The sequence below is a fragment of the Pleurodeles waltl genome, chromosome 1_2, assembly GCF_031143425.1.
Source record: "Pleurodeles waltl isolate 20211129_DDA chromosome 1_2, aPleWal1.hap1.20221129, whole genome shotgun sequence".
NCBI classification, from domain to species: domain Eukaryota; kingdom Metazoa; phylum Chordata; class Amphibia; order Caudata; family Salamandridae; genus Pleurodeles; species Pleurodeles waltl.
Window position 1 is genome coordinate 996,255,259 of NC_090437.1, and position 18,528 is coordinate 996,273,786.

An 18,528-nucleotide genomic window follows, 5' to 3' on the forward strand; every position below is an offset into this window, starting at 1 on the left:
TTACGATGAAGTCAGATGTTAAATCACAATCCTGAAAATGCCACATTTAGAAATTTGGCATTTTCTAGCCTTAGCCATTTAGTGTCTGCTGCCTGTCTTTGGTCACATGACTGGGCATAGTTAGCAGTTGAGCTTTGTGTATTCCTCCTAGAGAGCCACACACAATGGGAGCTTAGGTGTCACTGGATGGGCCATCACTGGCCAGATGGGAGGGAGGAGCTGGGCCCAGCCTCCCTGTTTGACTCAACAGCCTAAGAGTTGGCTTTCCCCCCAATTGTTTGCATATCTCCTCCACTTTATTGATGTAGTTTTTGCTGGCTTTAGGACTCTGTGCTAAAGTACTTGTGCTCTGTCCCCTAAACATGGTAATATTGACTTATCCCAAAAAGGCATATTTAATTTACTTATAAGTCCATAGTAAAGTGCACTACATTTACCCAGGGTCTGTAAATAATATTCTATGTGTGGGCCTGCAGCACCGATTGTGCCTCCCACTTAAGAAGCCCTGTCTCAGGCATGCCATTACAGAGCCTGTATGTACTGCTTTACACTGCCAAGTCACCCTGGAAAAATAAATCTTTGACCAGGTCCAACCTTCCCTTTTCATAAATATGTCCCCCTGTCATAGACTGTGGACACCCCAGAGGACAGAGTGTAAAGTATTTAAAAGGCAGGATATGTTCTTTTAAGTTTTTTATGTCCTGGTACTCCTAAAGTCATTTTCACTACAGCAAAGCCTATCTCTCCTGTAGGATAAGATTATGATTACATTTCTACATCTTATAAGTGTCATGCACAATCTGTAAGAGATAGGTGTTTCACGTTTGGTGTCTCTGGAATCACAATTTAAAATCACAACTTATGGTAAAGTCAGATTTTTAATTGTAATTCTGAAAATGCCACTTTTAGAAAGTTAACAAACACAAATGATGGACGGAATGTTGAACGAATCAAACATTCACCCCCAGTCATAGATCTGATTTTAATCCAATAATTATTTTGCTCACCATGCCACCCCAGTATGGACCCAGCCATCTGCACATCAGTCTTGACCCTTTTCCCCATGGCAACAGTCCAGCCCGAACTACCAGGCCAGGTACTCCCTAGACCAGATGCAAGCCCCTTGGGACCAGTTTCAGGGTATCACCCTTCATCAGCCAGGTTAGCTTGAACAGAGTGGCATAGTGAGCCTGGGACCCACATCTGGGCATACCCGGTGCCCTTAGGGCAACAAAAGCAAGCAAACACAAATGATGGATGGAATGTGGAATGAATCAAACATTCCCCCCCCAGTTACAGATCTGGGTTTAATTCATCAATTCTTTTGCTCACAATGCCACCCCAATTTGGACACAGCCATATGCGAATCAGTCTTGACCCTGTTCCCCAGGGGAACAGTCCAGCCCGAACTGCCAGGCCAGATCCTCCCTGGACAAGAAACAAGCATCCTGGGACCGCTTTCAGGGTATCAGCCTTCATCAGCCAGGCTATCATCTCCTTTTGCATTTGTCGTCCTAAGTGGGAAGGGTATGACCAGGGGTGGGTCCCATTTTGCTATGCCACTAGATTCAAGCTAGCCTGGTTGATGTTATGTTATGTTATGAACATTTGTATAGCACATAGCTACCCAGAGGCCTCCCAGGGCTATTAGAAAATCTTCAGAACACAACCCGAGGGACCAGCATTAAAACATCCAGGTTTTCAGTAACTTCCAAAATGGAAGTTCCTGACTGGTTTGTCGTAAATTCAATGTTAGTGAGTTCCATAGTTTAGATCCAGGGAAGCTTAGTGCCCTTCCTCCCCATCTAGTTTCATTGACCAGGGGAATGGATGCCAGGGCAGCAGAGGAGGATCTGAGCTGTTTTGCGGGAAGGTGGAAAGAGGTTAAAGTTCTCAAAAAAGGTGGGCCTTTGCCATAAAGGGCTCTATGAATATAGCACAAGGATTTGAATTTTATCCTTTACTCTATAGGGAGCCAATGCAAAGAGGATAACGCAGCGTTTGCAACTCATGGCTGGATAGTTAAAAAAGGAGAGGGGCGGCAGCATTTTGTACCACCTGTAGTTTCTTCACCACGTATTTCGGTGCTCCGAGAAGCAGAGCATTCCCATAATCTAGTTGAGAGATTATTAGGGCCTGTATAATGAGCCTCCTCACAATAAACTGGAGTATTTTTAGAATTTTCCTGAGCAATCTCAGTAGACCAACGCACACAGAAGATAATATTTTTGCCTGGTGGTCCATGGTTAGCCAGGGATCTAGCCATATTACTAAACTCTTGATGTTAGCATTGGGTGGGTGTAAATCTTCTAATGACCTGAGAGCAGGAGACGCCAGGTTTGGATTGGCCTGAGCCCCCAGAAACATAATCTCCATCTTCCCTCCATTCAGCTTCAGCTTGGAATCCAGCCTCCACTTGGAGATGGCCTGCGGACAGGGGATAAGTTGAGAATTGAGGGAGTTCTGATCAGTAGAGAAGGAAACAACCAGCTGAGTGTCATCGGCATAGGATACAGGAACGAGACCAAAGGGTTCCACTATTTTTGCCAGAGGACCATATGTATGTTGAAAAGTGTAGGGCTCAAAGATGAGCCTTGTGGCACTCCCCAGTTGCTCCTAAAGCAGCTGGAATAGAAGGACTGGTCCAACACTTGAAATGTGCGTGCATCCAGAAATGAGGAGAGCCAGCGTAGGGCATTTCCTGAAATTCCACTTTCCCTCATTCTTTGCAGTACCACCCTGTGGTCACCTGTGTCAAATGCAGCACTCAGATCTAGTAACACTATTGCTGACACCAAACCCTGATCCACACATTTCCTTGCTTCTCCATTAACTGCAATCAATGTGGATTCTGTACTGTGTAACAGTCTAAAACCCCTCTGGGAGGGATGGAAGAGGTTGTGTTCCTCCAGAAAGCTTGAAAGAGGGGTGTTGACATGTTTTTCCAGTATCTTTGCAAGGGTAGGGATCATGGAAATAGGTCTATAGTTTTTGAGTGAAACAGGGTCAAGGTTGGGTTTTTTAAGCAGTGGCTTTACAATTGCATGTTTCCATTGTGGAGAGACAATGCCTCCTGATAATGACTAGTTTAGTAACTCTGTTAGTACTGGTCCTATTGTTGAAAATGCAAGACCTAAAATTGGCGGCGGAGCCCAGACTACATTACTGACATGACTATTTCCAAGGTAAGAGGAGGAATCTGCGTAAACCTTACCAGACCCTTGCAGCCATGAACATCTATAACTGGAGGGTAATTATCACTTGCCGGGAAGGCTGCATGGATTTCCGAGATTTTTTCTTGAAAGAATGTGTCTAAGTCGTTACTGTGTTTTTGGGAACCTTCTTCACCTTTAGTGTGCGTTTGGGGAGTATTAACATCTTTTACGATACGAAAAATGTCCTTTGATGGATTGGAGCTCTGCTCAATTTTCTCTGTATAGTCGGTACTTTGTGCTTTTTTAATTTCGGCATGGAATCTTCAGATTGTCTTCCTGTATTCCTGCTTGGAAGGGGTATCATATGATTTCCTCCATTTCCACTCAAGCTGCCTCCATTCCCTTTTTATCAAACTCAAATGCGTGGAGAACTAGGGGGCACTTTTTTTTGTGACCCTTTGACCTAGCTGTGAATGGAAGAACTACATCTAAGCTTTTACTAATCCAATTATTGAATAGTGTTAGTAACATGGATATGTTTCCATCTAGAATGGGAACAGATGTTTCCAGACTGTCCTTCCATTCTTTAGTCCTGAGCCTCTGCCAACACCTATAGGGTTGAGTGACACTTTGGGGAGGTTTTTGCGTTCCTTGGTCCGGGAGAAGGACCGATATTAAGAAGTGATCTAACCAAGCCAGCAGGGAAGGGGGCAGAACTGTTAAATTGGCTATGTTGCTAAAAACTAGGTCGATAGTCTGACCTTTAGTATGGGTGGGACCCTTGGTTCGTTGGGTAAGCTCTAAGGCTTCCAAATCAGCGATCAGTCTCTTAGCGGACGCATTATACTTATCCTCCGCATGGATGTTAAAGTCACCTCAGAGTGTAAAATTTGGCTTATTACATGTGAGATCAGCCACCTGTTCCAATAATGACTGAAGAAAACGCTGAGGTGTGCCAGGAGGGCGATACAGTAGAGCCCCCAAGAAGCTATATTGGGGATTGAGGAGAAAAGAAAAGAACATGGTTTCACAATCAGCCAGGTCAGGGGGGATAGGTAGTGACCTGTACTGGATCCCTGACAATAATTGCGACCCCCCCCTCACCCAGAACTTCTATCTTGCCTTAGAATTGAATATTCTTTGGGAAGGGCCAGATTGATGTCGGGCATGGACCCCTTATGGAGCCATTTTTCCGTTAGGAACAGAGCTGTAGGTGTCAATTCGTTAAGTAAGAGCTGAATGTCCAATTTATGTGCAGCTAATGAGAAACCGATTACCTGAAGGTTCCTCTAATATTTGTGGGTTCAGATAGTCTAACTCTGGGGGACTAAGGCCCCTCCTTAGCAGAGCTGAAGTATATCTAACCTTAGCTTCTTTATTACTTTCTGTACTGCTTTCTGGTCTAAGGGAACAGAGGAACTCAGCCTCATAGGTAATTCTACTAATGGTAAAAGGTCCAGGGTCACTGGCCCCTGGGACCGGTCAGGCCCGGGCTTGCCATTGGCGCGGCTTCGTAATACCCTGAAACCAGTTCCAGGATGCTTGTTTCTGGTCCAGGGAGGACCTGGCCTGGCAGTTTGGGCTGGACTGTTCCCATGGGGAAGAGGTTCAAAACTGATTTGCATATGGCTGGGACCAAACTAGAATGGTAGGGAAAGCAAGAATATAGATGGATTAAACCCAGTTCTGTGACTGTGGGTGAATGTTTGATTTGTTCTGCATTTCGTCCATCATCTGCTGTTTTTGCATTTGCCGCACTAAGTGGGAAGGGTATGCCCAGACATGGGTTCTATGCTTGTTATGCCACCAGACCTATACATGGATCCTAAATAATATTTTGCACCCTATGCAAACGTCCAACATTATAGTGTATCTACTTTAAAATGATTCACTTGTTATTCTGGCCCAGGCAAGGTACAATGATGAAGAGGACATCAGTAGTGCCAATAATGCAGACTGTCAAAGTAAACCAACAACTTACAATGTGGACATAGGGCTTGGAGGCACCTGCGTGCCTACTAAATAGGATACCGAGTGCGGATAACCCAGTTCAGCAACTAGTCTCGGCCAGTGGCAGCTCCTAGTAATATAGTTGCTTCCTTTATAGTAGTTACTTGAGTGTCTGGAGTATGGTGGTCTCATTCAGGGTAGCTCCATGTAATGTTCAAGAGGTAACAAGGTGGAATGCCCCAAGATATGCCCAAACATGAGGGGGGCACACACTTAAGGGGTCTGCAGGGACCCCTTGCTTGTTCCCCAGCAGGCAAAGAAACCAAAGGCCACTGCAACAAACGTTGTGTGGGACGGTGGTGTGGTTTCACTGGGGGCTCACTCTACCTCATGGGGCCGGGCCAACAATCCTCAGGAGCCTGACCTACCCATGGTAGCAAAGACCCTACACATGACTTCAGGGAGCCCTGGATGGGGTGTGGTGACTGCGCTGTGGTACAGCACTTCAGGAAGGAAGCAGGTGTGGCATCCCTAGCCTTGCTGGCAACAAAGCTGGTTCCTCCCTTATCTGTGCTGCCGTCCCCATGACTGCAGTGTGCCATCTGGAAGCAGGACATGATCTAACACAGAAAGGTGAAAAGGGAGCACTCACCACGCTCTAATTAGGATGCTCTGTTTTTTTAAAAAGGAAAAGCACTCCACTCACACTTTCCCACAAAAAGCTCTCTCTGGGAAGGGGGGGAGGGCAAAAAGTGCTCAGCACGTGCTGGTCCCAAGAATTGTCAAACAAACACTTGAAGTAAATTCAGGATAGCCAAAAACAGGAAAGGATCAATCCACTCGGTCCCTGGAGAACAAATGGGGGTGCACAGGGCAGGTAAGCAGGCAACAGGCCAGCACATCAGGTATATTTCCAAAGAGACAGTCCTTCTCTCCATCCAACAGGCAGCAGGCCAGCACAAGAAGCAAGTAGTCCAAATGGCGGTTTCTCCTGGCAGACAACAGTCCTCTGGTGAAGTATGCAGAGCCAGCAGCATCTGGTTACAAGTCCCACGGAGTGTCTAGTAAAGCCCAATCAGGGAGCAGCTGGCAACAGTGCAACAAGCAGAACAACAATTTAATGAGTCCTTTATCCCACCCAGTAAATAATAGTCAGCAGCAGGGAAACAGCAGCAGTCTAGATTAATCCTTTGTGCAGCGCAGCACTCCTTCTGACAGATGTCCATTCCCAGTTCAAAAAGCACTCTAACAATATGGGGTCAGGTCCCGTGTACTTATACTAAAAAATGTCTTTGATGTAAGGAGTGACTTCAAAGGAACCCTTTCAAGTATAACACAACCTCTTTCAACCCAGCTCTGGCTCCAGACATCAGTATGGGGTAAATCAGCCCTTTATGTGAGGGCAGGACACAGCCTATTGGCATGTAAGATGTAAATGACCTCTCCCAGCCAGTGAAGACTATCAGTATGCAAATGGATGCAGATTCCTCCCCTGTCACTCCTATCCCCGCCTGTGTTGTGGTGTCCTGAAAGTGTGCACAAAGTATAGCTGTCAGTCTGCCCTAGATGTGGATTGGAGTCAGGCTGCAAAGCACCCAGAGGTATAAGCACAGAGAAATGCCTACTTTCTAAAAGCAACATTTCCAAAATAATAATGTAAAATACAACTACACCAGTAAGCAAGATTTCTCATTACCATTCCAAACATAACAAACATGGCAAAGCTGCTCCTTTTAGAACAGAAATTACCACTTGAAAGTATATAAGAGAATTCCCAATGCTAACCTATGAAGGGAGCAGCCCTCCCAGGAATGAAATATTAAATAGGCTGTTTGTCACCACTAGGACATGAAAAACATAAAGATACATTTCCTACCTTTTACCTCCACAGCACCCTGCCATAGGGCTACATAGAGCCTACTTTTAGGCTGACTTGCATTTAATAAAAGGGAAGCAAATGGCACGCAGTTTGAAATGCCAAGTCAAGGTGGCAGTAAACTATGCACACAGGCACTACAGTGGCAGGCCTGAGACAGGTTTGAAAAGCTACTTCTGTGGGTAGTTCAAGGTCAGAAAAACAGGAGAAGGAAGGCAAAAAGTTTGGGGATACCCCTGCAGAAAGAGACATTTTCAAGTTAGCTTAGCCCAGTATCTGTGTACAGGTAGTCTGTCATAAAAGGGACACTTCAGGGATTTATGCTGACCTGGTGTAGGTCTTATAATGTGAGCAGGCATATATGGTGGATATCTGAAGTGTTTACTGAAAAGGCTGTATGTTCACTCCATTATACCTTAAAAGGGAAATTTGTTTCTTGTCACAGTTTCACCATACGTAGGCCTAGGGATCCTGGTCAGGTATACATTTTAGGATAACCAGGTCGGTGAATCCAGATGAACTGTCACCTCTATAACATCTGTACTTATTGCACTTGAAGTATCATCATATTTCCCTAACTCAGCTGTAGTCAGATTCCAGGCCTTTGTCTACCTTACTTGGCTAAGGTACTTACTCTTCTGAAAAACGGTTTGATAGAAGGCTTCTCAACACAAAAGAGCCATTAGACCCTGCTTGTCTCATTTTCTGGAAAGGGAAGGGGTGTTTAGGAAATCTGCATGTAACTGTACAGACTGCGCCTGGCCTGGGCACACCTGTGGAAACAAAGCAGGAAGGTCAAACCTCTGGAGCCAAACACAGGAGGGGCCTTTCTTTGAGTTTTTAGTGGGAAAGGAACAGGCAGCTGTATTGGTTATGGTTGGAAAGGTATTTTTATAGACCACTTCAAATCATCATCTTTCAAAAATGTCCCAGAATGCTGTGCAGGAGAGTTGGGACAAGAGTGGAGTGATGATGTGGTACTCTCGGGTTGGCCAAAGGTGCCCACTTTCAGAATGTTCCACCTCCAGCTAAAAACTCCCCCACAAGTAAGAAATGGAGGAGAACTCACTGAAACTGGGAGTGATGGCAGTGAAAGAGTGCCCAACTAAAAGAAAAAGGCTGAAGAAAATTCTCCTGGGTGCAAGAGCTGGTCCCCAGGAGTGCCAAAATACCTTACTCATGAAAATCAGCTCTATGGGGCTGGACAAAACTGCATGAGAAGTATGGTCCCCTTCAGGCACCAAACTGGAAACCGAGCGCTCTGCTGTATTTTTCAAAAGTGCCCCAAAGAAGGCCAAGCTTCCGGGATTTGGCACAATCTCTAATATTTCATTTTCATTGGGAAGAGGGGTGCATTGGGCCCCTACCCCAAAGATCACATATGGCCCTTGGAACACCATCCTCCAATGAAAAAAAACATTTCAAGGGACCTCATCTTCCAGTGACAGGAGCCAAGAAAGAGCACTGCTCTTGTCCATGGAAGGTAGTCCTGTGCTCATACCTGGGGGAGGTAGAGGGAAGGCATGGCTGAGATCTCCCAAGGTGTGAGTCACAATAATGGAGCCGATTCCACAAAAGGCAGGAGCCAGATGCAGAAGTGGGCACAGGCTCCTAGCTGCAAAATAAATGTAAACTGTTGCAAGAGGCTGCATTTCAGACAGAAGGCAATGCAGAGCAAGGTCACATATCATAACGCAAAAGGCCTTACGAAATGTGGCTACTTGCTTCTTGTGGTACTCCAGGAAGGGTGGGACAATGCCAACAGTTCAATGGAGTCTTTAGGGGCCTGACAGAAACATCCCCGTAGCCTTCCCACCCTCCAGAAGATGTCCCAAGAAAGCCATCTTAAGTTGTTAAGGGGATTATAGTTATGAGCCCAGTTGATGCCTTTTATGCTTGCAAGCACTCCTTGAGTTTGTGGTTTTTCACAAAGGCTCTAGAGTGCTGAGGCCCCTGGCAGTTGTCACTAAAGCGGCATCTGAATAATGTTAAAGGTAGAAGAAAGACTCATATACACACTTAATTACATTGATACTGCCTTATTAAAAACGACGCTATTAGTTTAATCATGCGTTGCATGTTTAATGATCATCATTGAGATAATGCTTTGAAATGCTTTGTTGACAGCTTCAAGGTTACCAGTGAATCTTGACAGGTTTTAATGAACATCATTGAATATGGTACTGTGCCTGTTGAATTCAATGGGTTTGTATTGTTTTATCACGCCCTACTTCTTAGTTTACTGATGTGGTTGGTGTCACCCTGACAAAGCCAATAGGCTTGCCTTTTTGATAACAACACCCTCTTATATTGTGCCTACTATAGGTGAAGCATATTTGGTAGCATGTTCCTGGTCCCACTAAGGGTATAACATGTCATGAGGGTGCCATCACAGGTATTTCCAACTACCTAAATGTAGTTATTCCTAAATTAATTAGTAGAATTTATTAGTGTGCATAATCAAGTAATGTTCCTTAATATAAGAGAAGATGCTGACGGGGCAACGATTTATTGAGTGTTTTGTGGTGTATCAGCAAGTTCGAAGTATTAGCCTACACCACCTCTCCTGAGTGGACCTTGTTTTGTGGACCTTGTATTACTCTGCTTTGCTACCCTGAGTAGTCAAGTGCTACAATGGTGTCCATGGTAACAGGGAGTTGCAGACTTAATACTTCAGAAGGACTCACATCCTTTGCAACATATAACCCATTTTGTTACACCATCATACTGGAATGCTTCCTAAGGGGTGATGGTTGGTCTCCAAATATGTTGTTAAAATGTTCTCTTCCATACTGTACTGTACTGTCCTTAAGCTAGTTTTGCAATGAGAAATATGTTCAGCCATAATTACCTGTCAAGATTAATATGCACAACCTTTTTGTTTATGTACTAAATGCCTTAAATATGATTTCTAACCCATTAGCACTGAAAGGGTTCACGATGAAGAGGAAGAGGACTTAACATTGAACAGAACATGGATTTTAGCACCAAAGATCCATGAAGGAGACATCACTCATATTCTAAATTCTTTACTTCAAGGCTATGACAACAAGTTTCGACCTGATATTGGCGGTATGTGTTTTATTTTGCACCATTATATAGATCAAATCACAACAGTCCGTATTCTAAACAATCCTAAGCAACTACGCCATTTGTTGATGTTTTTATGTTTGGGTATGGTAACCTTTATCAAGGTCATGCACATGATGTAGCTTCTCTTTGCAGAGAAGTAAAACATTACCCTCCTATTTTTCCTGTTTTATTCTTAAGAGCGGAAGAGAACATACCTAAGCACTTAGGGCCAGATGCAGGTATATTCCAATTCGCGACTTGCAAATTGCGAGTCAGAGCGGCTCGCAATTTGCGAGTCACAAATTGGAATGTCGCATGGTATCCCTGACACCATCTGCGACTCGCAAGGGGGTCGCAAAGGCCCACCTCATTAATATTAATGAGGTGGGTCACAATTTGCGACCCCCTTGAGACTCGCGGCACTCACAGGGATGGTGGCCTGCTGGAGACAGCAGACCACCACGTCTGTGACTACTTTTAAATAAAGGAGTTTTTTTGTTTTGTAATGCAGCCCGTTTTCCTTAAAGGAAAATGAGATGCATTACAAAACTAAAAAATGAAACTTTTTTCGTTTGGGGTAGGGGTCCCATGGGACCCCTTCCCTTTTGCGAATGGGTTAGCACCCATTTGAAATGGGTGCTAACTGCGATTGCTTTGCGACCTCATTTGCGGTCACAAAGCAATCTGGCATTGCACTGCGACTCGCAATTAGGAAGGGGACTCCAGGTTACCGAATCGCAAAAAGGGTTATGTGCATTGCCAAGTGCAGTTTGCAAACTGTTTGCTACATCTGGCCCTTAGTTCTCAAAGTGCATACACGTTCTGTCTTTTCCTTGGTAGATGTTTTCAGGTGATACTAAACCTGTGATTAGGATAAATTGTAGATACTAATTAGGTGCATAGTGGGTGCACACCTGTAAAGAAAACAAATATTTGACACAATTTAAACACATTAAGGAAGGCTGCTAATATGGCAGATTCAAAGAATCACATGCCAAACCCTCTAACAAAGAGATGTACATTAGGAACTGTAAAACAAGTATGTAATTTCCAGGAATATTTTCACAATGTCAACAGTTTTCAAAGGGGGAGAGAGGGAATAGGTGAAGTTGTTGACGGAAACACTGGACTGAGTATGGAAGTGCAGCGGAGTGGATGGAGTTGATTGTGGCAGATTCACACAATGTATTCAGAAATCTTCTGATAATTGACCCCTATATTTGCAGCAAATTTATCCAGATTGCATTAATCTTGTGTTTTAAACGAACAATAGTCACGTGGGACACATTTAGAGGCAGAAACCTTGTATATGCCAAAAAGGTATTCTCAACTTGCCGTGGTGAAAAAATAATTTAAGATTGTTTTCACTGTCAGCACATGTAAAACTTAAAAGAACATGCCCACCTTTTTCAATACAGTGCACTCGGCCCTTGTTGCTGCCTAGGGTCTACTTTAGGGGTGATTCAATGTATTAAAAATACATGTTTGGGTGAAACAGAAGGTTTACTTTGCCAGGTTGGAATGGCAGTTCGAAACTGCACACACAGGGTTTGCACTGGCAGGCATGAGACATGTTTAAAGGCTACTCAAGTGAGTGGCTCAACCATTGCTACAGGCCCACTGGTAGCATTTATTTTCCTGACCTAGACACTTGTACTGCACTTTACTAGGGACATATAAGTAAATTAAATATGCCAATTGTGGATAAACCAATGTTACCACGTTTTAGGGAAAGAGCACAAGCACTTAAGCTCTGGACAGGAGTGGTAAATTGTGCAGAATCCTAAGCCCAGCAAAAACAAAGTCAGCATAAACAGGCGCTCTGAAGGCAAAACGTGTGGGGAAACCACACCAGGGATTCCAAGTCTAACAACCACATACACAGGAATATCAGGGTCAATGGTAGAAGCTAGGAAAGAGGAAGTTAAGAAGACAGAAAGTAGTGATACTGAACTCCAGCACTTCTCTTGGTCAGTTACGGCCGGAAGAAGTAGTGGATATCTACAAGATAAAGAGATATGTGAAGTAACCTGCTGTTAAGGTGTTTATGCCTATCTGTAATATGAATAGGTATGCAGTAGCAATGTCTCTGTAAAACCAACACTCTGTACTTTGATGTGAAAGTGGTCAATACTCAGCATTAAGCATACAAATAATGAGTACCCAAAAGCTATGAGTGGGAGAAAGTCAAATTTCACACGCAGGGAAGGTCCCTTAATAACCAAATACTTTAAGCACTTTCACCCAGTCGAGATTTCTACCTTCACACATAGTAACTTTTTCAGCACTCAGAATCCTTCACCAGAGCAAGGCTACAGGCTATAGTGGGGATGGCTCCAAGAGACAGGACCCCCTCTTCAAAAGGTACTATTGATTTGGATTTGCTCCTTTAGAGAAGCTATGATTGGGAGAAATCTGAATATTCAGCCCAGCAGCAACACACTTTGGTCGGATCTGCTTGGTAGGTTTGTCCCAGTACTCCGGAGGTCTTCAAAAAACCATTCTAAGAACCATGTTTTTGGGGTTGGTAGGAGAAGTTGAGTCAGATACAGCCAAGATTTCCTGAGCTCAAGAACAACAATTGGGAGTCAGGACTTATTCCGGAACAGACCAACAGCAGGGTCTATGGCAGGTTCAGATTCAACTATCAGCTGGACAGTTGCAGAGAAGGCCTTTTACTTCTACGCATGGAGAAACTCTTTCCTGTGCATCCCTATTAAATCTCCAACCGTATCCATAGCTGTAATGTGCCCTGCAAAATCAAACACCTCACAATTCTTAAAATTGTGGGTGTTCAATTACTTTTCAAGGCATCACTACCCTGGAATCTCTTCTCCTACCCCGGAGAGCAGATTTTCACACAAGTAATAGTAAGCAATACAGGTGTAACATAATGTGTGAGTAAATAGTATTAGAAGTGTAATTTCACATTTACTGAAGACAAAGGGCCTAATTAGGAGTTCGGCGGATGGTTTTTACTATCCGCCGAACTTCCGACTGGGAGGTTGCTGTCACACTGGCTACCTCCCTGCCGGAACCATTAAGAGTTTCCTGCTAGGCTGGTGGGTGAAAACCAAGTTTCTGCCCACCAGCCTAGTGGGAAACAGGCTACATCATTGTCTCCACCTCCAATGGAGCCGGGGGCAATGCTGTAGCTGTGCCCAGCACCCTTGCAAAGCAGACAGTGAACATTGCGAGGGTGCTGGGCAGGGTTTCAAGTTTATATGCATTATTTGTGGTCACCTAAACCAATAATTTTGACACGGCGCCTCGTCAGGTGTAGTAAGCACTATATAAATACAATTACAAATAAATGTTAGATCTTCAAAGTGCCTCAGGTAGAAAATAGTGTTTATTTAAATTAATTTGGTAGTTGCACTATTGCTGACATTTATTGTCCCTGGAAAATCATAATTCTGGGTTCAATATTGATTAATGTTTCTGTTTTCAGTGAGGCCGACGATAATTGATATTGATGTGTACGTCAATAGCATTGGTCCAGTGGATCCGATCAATATGGTAAGTCACTACAATCAAGCAGTGCGATATTGAAGCATATCCCAGTAAAATTGTTATAGGCATGTGCAGTTATTTCTAGATCTTATGCTCTCTGCCCACTTGTATACCCTGCAATCAATAATACTTGAACGATCTGAATGGGTCCCTGTTTGTGCCTGCTGTAGAAATACATTTCATATTAAATATTATGCAATAATGTTATGTGTTTTGCAACTCATTTTACACAATACATTAACTACACATATAAACATGTTAAAATGAAACACCCTAACTCAAAATGTAATATGAGAATTGATGTATACATCACAATAATCATCATTAGAAAATTCAGTGCATGTTTATCTGACCCATACATTACCCGATTCAGAAATTAATATTAGACAATAATTGCAAATATTTCTTCAATTCAATTGTTCCGTATCTCAATAAATATTTTGTTATGTGCTTCTCGTCAACTGACCGCCACTTTAAACTAGGATTGTTTACTGAATAAAAAGTTGAGCATTTGTTTGACATCATGATTATGGATGATATTCTTCAATGGTAATTTTCATACCTGCAGTTTATGTAGTTGTCAGGATACTAAGGGTGAGGTCTTTTTGGTTATCTGTCTGTTTCTTTCGTACATAACATTCTGAGCAGATTGGGGGAAAGTGTTCCCTGAGTGAATAACCTCCTCATTTACACCACAGTGTTTATTTTAGTGTGACACAGCCCGAGGGTGTGAGAGCAAGAGAGAAAAAGACAAAGGTTCACTCTGTATGCTGACATTCCATAATGCAGTATCAAACAAAGATTGAGCAAGGCAGTGTGAAAACTGAGAAACAGAGGCACGGGCCTTCAGGTGAGAAGGTCCTTACTACTTGCTGATACTTTATGTAATCCTGAGCTGCTCACTTGGTATGTTTAATATCTCTGCAAGATGAGATATGCCTTAGTTGTGCGAGGCCTTTCATTGCCCTTCTGATTATGGCAAGAGCATGACCTCTGAGTCATGCAATATATAGGCGAGGTCTACTATCTGAGGCCTGAACTTGGAAGGTTTGTAAAGACAGTGAGATTTTTCTGTCTCAGCCCTATCGCTGCTTTTTCTTCATAGCCTGCATAAATAGCTCTACTATCTAAATAAAACTCGTTTAATATCTGTCTAACCTGAGAAATAACTCTTGCGCCCAAAAATGGGCACCTGGGCGCATGTGTGCACATGTACCAAAAGAGATCTTTGAATGCTTTTCCTCTGCTATATGCTAAGGTACACAAACATTGACAAAGCTTTAATATAATAAAGTTAAAAATTACCTTAAAAACTGAAAATGAATGTTATTAAAGGATATTCAGGTCACCACACCCCGTTCCCCAAATATACAGATAAACAAAATCAGTGCAATAGTCAAAGCTTCTTCTGATGATAGCAGTTTTCATGGATCTACATATTGCCACTAGGAAATGTGGCCATTGCTCAGGGATTCTTCTGTTTGACAATAGTTTATAGTGCTTCATCAACTAATGTTCATTTGAAGGTCAGACTATCAGTCACACATATTTACACTCCCAAATGAAGCGTGAATGGTGCAAATGTTGAGGCAATGAAAAATCCAGATAAAGCTTGAGCAATAAAAAGATCAGGTGCCATTTCAAGGAATCTACCGAACATGACAATATGTACACACATTTGATTATTTGTTTGTACTGAGCGGACATACTTGGTATTTTGTCCATATAACTTCAACTGTATACATATTTGGACTGAAAGATCCGCTAATTGTAGAATGTTTTGAATCAAGTGTGGTGTGATGTGAGTGCGGCGTGGGTGGTTGAGATTGATTCTGGCCACTGTAAATATGAGTAGTCTGCAGACTTCTGGTGAGTTTTTTGTTGATCCCAGCATAGAGTGTTTCCCCGTAGTCAAGCTTGCTTGTGTCCAGGGCATGTCTGTGATGGTTTCCAGATTTTAATTGGGGGCCATTTGAAAATCTTCCTCAGCATCTTCAGGGTATGAAAGCATGAGGCGGTGACAACATTGATTTGGACAGTCATGTAGAATTTGCTGTTGCTCATGATCCCAAGATTATTGCCGTTTGTCAGTCCTAGCACTGTTGGCCACCGGGTGGAGTCTCAGGGTGAGGTCCTTTTTCCTGAAGATCAGAAATTCGGTCTTGTGGTGTCCAGCTTTAGACAGTTGGTCTTCATCCTGTGGGCCACTTTAGTCATGCAGGCATTGAATTTGATCAGAGGACTGGGTGTCTGATATATGTCTTAGCGTAGGAGAGGATTTTGATCTGTGCTGCTGGTGAGGTGAAATCCTTCACAATGGCAAAGATTTCTTTGCCTCTGTTGATACTGATGCCGTCTGCCAGAAAAATGCTTTTGGTGTTATGGATGATTTGGTGATAGGATCTCATAGCAGATTTGAACATACACCTTCCTGCATTGTCCTGACTCCATTTGCATTCCAGTTGTTTGCAGTGGGTACTTCATCAGTTTGAATATACCAACTGACCTTTTGTTGTATTGCTGTGTTTGAGGGGGGCAGAGAGATAGCATAGGAGGTGATCTGGTTGTTAAAGTTCTTGATAGTGCTGGGTGCACGCCCCTTTACCTACTTTAACAGAAGCCTCAATACGGATCTTTATCAGAGTGTCTGAAGAACTTGTTAAGTTGCAATAACAACCACTTAATTGACAATTTAGTTCTTTTATTGTCAATCAGGAGAGTTCTTATTAGTTTCAAATTATTTATTGAAGATTAATATAATTTTTATAGGTCAAAAAATTTCAACTTACAGAAACAAACATGAAGAGTGCCCTGAATCTGCCACTATTTGATTCACCAACAAAATGCAAAAAATAGACAGTCAGGGACAAATCCAATTATTATTTAAAGAAGCCAGTGATCACTCCTGATTTCTGGGTTGATTCCTTTCCCTTATTTATTAAAATCTTTATAACAAAGGACAACAGAAGCTTGTCATAAAACACTCCATCGCACATAGTACAAACAAAAATATAACATAGTATAAACATAAATATAGTTATCACTTCACAAATACATGTAACAGAAATATACAAAAGGAGAGATATGCCCACCATCATTTCTTTGCATTGTGGTCACTCTTTACAAAACTATAGATGTGATCCACTAAGTTGTGCTGATCGAGGGTATCAACTGCACCCAGCTGTAAAATACCTAAATATCTTTCAAAGGTATTTAGATGATGCAAGAAAACTTCTGATATAAATTAATTGGCTTCCAAACCCTTGATCCCACTAGAAAAATGTCTACGTGTTTCGGTCTCGTCACTCATGGCCTCATCAGGACTGCCAGGGGGCACTGGTACCTCTTTCTTCCGTCCAATTTCCTCTAATTACCAAAAACAGGATCTTTTCTCAAATTAATGGTTATATCTCTCTATTCGAGTATTATGTCCTAAATTCAGGCATCTTGTCTTGAGCAACAGTAGGGGCAAGCCTCTTGCCGGGTAAGTCGTTATGAGTATTGCCGTACAGCCCACAGTCACTTCTGCGCTATCCTGTAGCGCGTGTCTCTGATACTGACTACTGTTCGCGTCTATTATCGCATATTTGATTCACCTTCATCCCGCAACTGTAATAATTCTGGTGGTCATTACAACCCTGGAGGTCAGTGTTAAAGCGGCAGTAAGACCGTCAACAGGCCGGCGGTAAAAAATGTGCAATTACGACCGTGGCGGAAACCGCCAACAAAGACAGCCACTTTAACACTCCGACCACCATCACCGCCAACAGACAGGCGGGAGACAATGTACCGCCCACACTATTATGACAGGCCAATCCGCCACCTTTTCCGGGGCGGATTCACCACGGATAAAAACACGGCGGAAACAGGAATCCCGAAGGGAAAACGCTCACCTCTACACACCCCACGAGGAACGAGGACGCCATGGACCCGGAACTCCAAATTCTCCCTGCAATAGTCTTCCTGCTCCTCTACCAGGAGCACAAAGCCGGCGGCGAAGACCACGGTGAGTACTGCACCTATGACACAGGGGAGGGGGGAGGCAAAAAGCAGGGACACACACACGCAACACCCCCACCCCCACCCTCACCCACTACAACACACACACTAATGCATATCAATACATCACAGTTACACCCCCCAAAGCCCCTGGAAGAATGCAAAGCCAATAGAAAATGAGTGTAACCATTGTAATATATTAAAAGCAAGTAGGCAGAAATATATATATACACCATGTACATAATATATACTAAGCATAGTAGTCCAGGTAGTGCTCTAAGAAAGTCTGTGGAACACTGGGACCACACGGTATGGGTGAGGCCCACACAAGATCCCCGACCATGATGGAGAGAACACTGCAGGGGCATCAGAGTGGCACCTCAGGGGGAGGAAAAGGGGGGGCACTTCAGCTGCTTGAGTGCACGACGCCAAATCCACGAGGGGGCCACATGCCCACTGTTACATCCTGGGGAGTGCAAAGCCACAGTCTCTCAAGTCTCTACAGTGGGTGGGTTACCCACTGCCATATCCTGGGGAGTGCAAAGCCACAGTCTCTCAAGTCTCTACAGTGGGTGGTTTGCCCACTGCCATATCCTGGGGAGTGCAAAGCCACAGTTCTCACAAGTGGATGACAGTCTCCACTGGGTCTGGAGGGGGCATGGTGCCCAGAGTGATTCATCCTGCCAAGGATTGGGGTAGTGGATGCTTTTCTCCACTGGGTCTGGAGGGGGCATGGTGCCCAGAGTGCTTCATCCTGCCAAGGATTGGGGTAGTGGATGCTTTTCTCCACTGGTTCCGGAGGGGGCTTGGTGCCCAGAGTGCTTCATCCTGCCGAGGATTGGTGTTAGTGGATGCTTTTCTCCACTGGGTCTGGAGGGGGCTTGGTGCCCAGAGTGCTTCATCCTGCCAAGGCTTGGGGTAGTGGATGCTTTTCTCCACTTGTTCTGGAGGGGGCTTGGTGCC

At 43.7% G+C, this 18,528-nt stretch overlaps 1 protein-coding gene across 1 annotated transcript in view; it reads left to right on the forward strand.

Moving 5' to 3' along the window:
• GABRG1 (gamma-aminobutyric acid type A receptor subunit gamma1) overlaps positions 1-18,528 on the forward strand; it is a 358,052-nt gene that overhangs the window by 85,899 nt on the left and 253,625 nt on the right. The window contains exons 2-3 of the mRNA XM_069201737.1: positions 9,905-10,053; positions 13,505-13,572. Of these exons, the coding sequence (XP_069057838.1) occupies positions 9,905-10,053; positions 13,505-13,572 (217 nt within the window). The remainder of the gene's footprint in view (positions 1-9,904; positions 10,054-13,504; positions 13,573-18,528) is intronic.